At 44.3% G+C, this 6,000-nt stretch overlaps 1 protein-coding gene across 5 annotated transcripts in view; it reads right to left on the bottom strand.

Annotated features, from left to right (window-relative positions):
• abr (ABR activator of RhoGEF and GTPase) overlaps window positions 1–6,000 on the bottom strand; it is a 258,788-nt gene that overhangs the window by 129,931 nt on the left and 122,857 nt on the right. For all 5 annotated transcript variants that reach the window (XM_063204117.1, XM_063204118.1, XM_063204120.1 and 2 more), the window contains one exon: window positions 2,032–2,217. In XM_063204117.1, the coding sequence (XP_063060187.1) occupies window positions 2,032–2,217 (186 nt within the window). The remainder of the gene's footprint in view (window positions 1–2,031; window positions 2,218–6,000) is intronic.

Raw genomic sequence — 6,000 nt, 5'->3', positions numbered from 1 at the left:
GCCGTGTAGCTGGCTGGCTAACTGATCACTCTAATCCCATTCAACGCTAGGTCCCACACACGCTAACACGCTAATTCAATTTAGTGAGGCAATCAGGACCTGGGATGGGTCTGAGCTAGTAGTGGAGAGAAAAAGACAGAGGGACAGACAGACTCCCAAGCACCGTCAGACTCCTCCCTGTGCTGTGCAAGCTACTTCTTACTAATTACACAAAAATGCGGGGATGCACGCACGCACGCGCACACACACACACAGGGTACATGAACAGGCACTCATATGCACACAATCGTATGCACATGGGTGGAAATTCACAAGCATACGCACACACTCATGTACATAGACACGCACTCAGGCACCACATACACACAAATACACAGAGGTAAACTGAGCCAGAATGAGGTCTTCACTGTCGAGACCTCTCAACGTATGGGATCAATAAGGAATGCACTGAATAGACGGTAGTATAACAAAGGCCTGCCCTAGATGTACTGACATCCAGGACAAGACGTAGAAGAGGCTGTAACGAGACTTTTAATTATCTGTTTCTGTGTGTGTTTATGCAGGGATTCAGGATGTGGTACAATGCCATCATGCAAAAACATCGACTGGACTTATCTACAACTAATGAGTGTGTGTGTGTGTGTGTGTGTGTGTGTGTGTGTGTGTGTGTGTGTGTGTGTGTGTGTGTGTGTGTGTGTGTGTGTGTGTGTGTGTGTGTGTGTGTGTGCGTGTGTGTGTGTGTGTGTGTGTGTGTGTGTGTGTGTGTGTGCATGTGTGTGTGTGTGTGCATGTGTGTTCTACAGGCAGAAAATAGCTATACAAAAATCAAATGCATACACACACAAGACAAATACCTGTATACGCATGCACACACAGCCTGAGAGTCACCATGAGGTGTATATACTGTAAAGCTGAGACGACAAACCAAGGTGTGATCAATAAGAGATACACTTTAATTAACTTAGCAACACAATAAGCACACCTTTGAGAGGGCACACTTGAGGACACATTGAGGACAGATTATGCACATTCTCTCTTTCTCTCTCTCTCTCTCTCTCTCTCTCTCTCCCTCGCACACACGCACATACTCATGAGGACACCTGAGGACACTTTCACACAGCAAACACAGTCGTGCACACACACTGAGTGTGAGACACGCAAGTCTCATGTGTAACTAACTGTACAAAATGAAGTCATTTTTCTTTCTCACAGCCTTATATAATTGCTCCCTGCGTCATATTATGATGAGTGCTAAGGGAGGACACTGGCTGCTTAGAATGATTGCACACCTCCTATTATTACACAGGGCTCCGGCATGATTGTGCATGCAATTAAACAACACTCATTTACCCTAAACACCTCTCTAAACTCTCTCTCTCTCTCTCTTATGTGGACACTGAAAAAGATGATGAAAGGAAATACTTTACAAGGACACCTTCAGTTGAACATGTGTTTTGTGCAGCATTATTGCACGACTCAACAGTAAATGAAAGGCATTGTTCAAATTATATGTTTCAAATTTCACCGTCAGAATGGCACAAGGGCAACAAGAAAGGAATAATTATATGCCTGAAATTACCACATTTCCACCCAAAATTGCTATGACACTTGGGATATTTCAGCAGTTTACTATCCCATACCTGGTTTCAGATTTATACCCAACGGTAATGATTCTCTTGGCTACCATACAAAGATCAGAGAAGGATGAGCTCAAAACAAAATAAACTTAAAGGATGGAGAGAAGAGCAGAGGAGAGGGAAACAAACATCAGAGAGAGGAACAGAGAGTGAAGACCAAGAAAGGGGAGAATAATAGTTGTGTGTAATAGAGTTGTGGAGAACCTAAACTAAAAGGAGAGGAGAGGAGAGGAGAGGAGATGAGAGGAGAGGATGGGATTTCAGCTTCTGGAAGAGAACAGAGAAAAAGACACTGTGAAGGTCTCTCACTAGCTTCTGGAGAGAAGAGGAGTGGATAAGGAGGTGTGTGTGTGTGTGGGGGGGTGATGATACTGTGACTATGACGTTCTCTCACCAGCTTCTGGAAGAGGTCGCCGACGGTGACCTTGTCGTCCCACTGCTGGATGTGGGGCAGCAGGGAGTCATAGAACTCCTTGTGGATCCCGTGGATGTCCTGGATCTTGTAGAAGATGGTCTCGATCTGCTCCACCGTCAGCACCGGCTTGGATGTGGTAGCCCCCGCCTTCAGGGCCTTAATGGGCTGGGGGAGGAGAGAGAGGTGGAGAAGGAGTAGAGAGAAAGAGCAGAAGCAGAAATGTGAAATATGATTTCAGTTCTAACACTATTCTAAACAATCAAAATAGTAATGGGTCAATTAGTACAACCACAGCTTATTCCAAACAATTAATTAGTAATTGGTAATTATTGTACTGCAATGAATATGCTTCTTCAATAATCTAGTAAAAGCAAAAAAAATATTCCACACAATTGTGGCATTAGCTGTGGTTGCACACTATTGTGCTACTACTAAAACCTCATTGAGCCCCTATAACATAATACTGTATCTCCATTTATTAACATGTGCATATAAACAATACCTAAACAAACGTACACTGAAACTTTTCATTTCCATCTCTCTGCACAGGTACCTACACACACACAAACACATGTGCACACATGTGCCTGCCTACACACACAGACACACAGACACACAGACAGACACACAGACACAGACACAGACACAGACACAGACACACACACACACACACACACACACACACACACACACACACACACACACACACACACACACACACACACACACACACACACACACACACACACACACACACACACACACACACACACACTTTTTATATGCCACTATAATAAAAGGAAAAGTTGTGCCATGGAAAGGCATGGAAAGTTGTGGCCTTTGTTTTGATGTTGGCAGCGGTGAAAAGGAGACTTTGAATGGATGTCCATAAAAGCAGACACAGTATCATAAAAACCCTAAAATAGTCTGCCAAGTCATATTTTCACAAGCTGTGGCCACAACCTAATCAGCCTACAGAAGTCTTTGGCCCTTGGCTCGTTATAAAGACAGAGGTGTTGAATGTATCAAACACCGAAGTTCTAATAGGTCTTTTAAGTGTGTACCTCGACTGAAATCGAAAGTGCAAACCCCAACTCCATAGAAGTTGGGACACTAGGTAAATTGTGAATAACAACAAAATACTGTTATTTTCAAAACATCTGATTCTTACATTAGATGGTGAACGGTACAAATAAAACATATCAGCCATCAAAACTGACCAAAATTATTGTTTTGGGGGATATTCATGAATATGAAAAAATAACATGTTACAAAAGAGTCAAGACCCACATCATCAACTCTTGGTATCAAGCCCTTGATCCACTCCAATTTGCTTATGAGTGACAGAGGAACAGACGATGCCATTGTCACACTTTTGGATTATCTTTAGCATCTGGAAGGTTCTAAGGGCTTCCGCACATAGGCTCCGACAAAGTGCTGCGCACTGCTCCGCAAAATTTCGATTTCATTATTTTCAATAGAACCCCGCACACTGGCGCCGATGTCCACGGACATTCGCCGATGTCGGATAGCAATTAGAGACAAGTTCTATTTTGTCGGCGCCGCCCATTGACTCTCAATGCTATATTCGTGTGAAATTGGGTTTTGGTGGTCCGAATTATGTCGGCAGCAAAGTGCGCCGCAGTGCTGTCGAAGCCAATGTGCGGCCGGCCTAAGACACATGCTCGTGTCCTTTTTGCTGACTTTTCATCAGCTTTTAACACTATACACCCACACATTTTAACGGAAAGACTGATAAAATACTTTTGTTTTGATTTCAAATAGATTAATTGGACTATGCCAAATTGGACTATGGACTTTCTGCAGGGCAGAGCACAGCAGGTGAAGGTAGGCAACATCTTGTCAGATGTGCGACTTACCTCTATCAGAACTCCGCAAGGTAGTGTTCTTTCACCCTTGCTTTTTATTTTGTATACTGACAGCTGTCGTAGTAGACTAGTAGTCACCCTGGTTGCCACATAATGAAATATGCCGATGACACAGCCGTGGTAAGCTTATTGAACCATCATGAAACCACGCATGGTCCAGTACTGTAGGAATTTGTCAACTGGTCTAAGATGTCTAACCTGCACCTCAACATATCCAAGACAAAAGAGCTGATCTTTGATTTATACAGCTCTGGCAAAAATTGAGAGACCGCTTCAAAATGTTCAGTTTTTCTGATTTTGCTATGGACAGGTATGTGTTGGAGTAAAACAAACATTGTTATTTCATTATATAAACTACAGACAACATTTCCTCCGAATTTCGAAAGAAAATATTGTCATTTAGATTATTTATTTGCAGAAAATCTCAAATTGGTCAAAATAGCACATAAGATGCAATGTTTCCAAATGGCAATAAACTTCTTGAACTTGAACTTTATCCACAATATACCAAGTGTCCCAGACTCCAAACTTCACCGGAGTTGGGGTTTATAAAAGGCTGGAGGTACAGTCTGAGTACATTAAGTTTCATCAAGTGCCATAATCCAATGTGAGGAGGAAAGGGGAAAGAAGAAAACAGGCAACAGTAGAGAGGAGAATGAAAGAAACAGGTTGAGGAGATGAGGGGATGAAGAGGAGATGCGGGGATGAAGGGATCAGAGGAAGAGGAGATTCAAACAGAGGAAGGGAGGACAGGAGAAGAGAGAAAATGATGAGAGCAGATTATCAAATGGTATAAAAATAAGGGAGAGAGAGAGAGAGAGAGAGAGAGAGAGAGAGAGAGAGAGAGAGAGAGAGAGAGAGAGAGAGAGAGACTCTTTCAACCTTCAAACTTGCGAGGACTAGAGAGAGGACTAAGATGGGAGGACAAGAGTGAAGATCGCAGGACAAGGACAAGAGAGGACAAGGGAGTATAAGAGGGAAGAGAGAAAGAGGACAAAAGAGGATAGAGAGGGCCCTACCATGGCTCTTACTGGGCTGCTGGGCACTAGGCTGCTACGCCGGTGACCTGGGTGCCATTTTGGCACAGGTCCTTTGCAGACGCTTCCCTGTCTCTCTCCTCAAAATGTTTCCTGTCTCTCTCTACTGTCCTGTCACTAATAAAGTCTAAAAGACCAAAACATATATTTAAAAAAAGAGGACAAGAGGAAGAAGAAAGGAGGACAGGACAGGAGAAGGACGGGGGAAGGAGAGGGGCTGATGTGAGAGCCGTGCTGTGTGAGAGCCAAGGACACCAGCAGTCTCTCCAGCTACCACCAGGGGAGAGCTCAACAGTGATGGATTTTCACCACACGACTGGCCTCCATCAGCATCAACACTACAGCAGGCTGACCGGCCTCAATGTGTGTGTGTGTGTGTGTGTGTGTGTGTGTGTGTGTGTGTGTGTGTGTGTGTGTGTGTGTGTGTGTGTGTGTGTGTGTGTGTGTGTGTGTGTGTGTGTGTGTGCGTGTGTGTGTGTGTGTGTGTCGTGCGGCCAAGGGTGGCAAGCAATGATTCATGCCGTCCACCTACAGTGCTCTGACTGTAGTTGGTCAGCGACCCGATCCTAACTAACCTAACTAACTCAACAGCAAAAAAAGATCATATCAGAGTTTGTTTTTCCTGTTATGACAAAACCCGAAAGGAAAAAATTGCGTATTACAGTTTTTTCTTTTTGAAAGTCCCCAAGTAGCCATACAAGGCCTAAACGTTTCCACAGCTAGAGTATTTACCCACATGTCTACAAGACTGTGTCCAATCGTCCATCAAGGCTAAGGGCTGTTTGCCATCTGAACCATCCAAAGTAACATTGAGTAAAATGTAACAGCCATAGTGTTGATCCTACTCTCAGAGTGTTAAATGAACAGTGCAAAATTGACTGTGCAGACTGGCTCCACAGAGTTCAGTGGTAGAGGGCACTGTCACACTTAGGCGCTGGGCATGACTGGGCTGGGCTGGGCTGGGCTGGGCTGGGCTGGGCTGGGCTGGGTGAGGCCCCGTGACAGACCACTCCCTCACCATG

Source organism: Engraulis encrasicolus, chromosome 7, assembly GCF_034702125.1.
Source record: "Engraulis encrasicolus isolate BLACKSEA-1 chromosome 7, IST_EnEncr_1.0, whole genome shotgun sequence".
Taxonomy (NCBI): Eukaryota; Metazoa; Chordata; class Actinopteri; order Clupeiformes; family Engraulidae; genus Engraulis; species Engraulis encrasicolus.
This window is presented reverse-complemented; position numbering and strand designations above follow the sequence as displayed.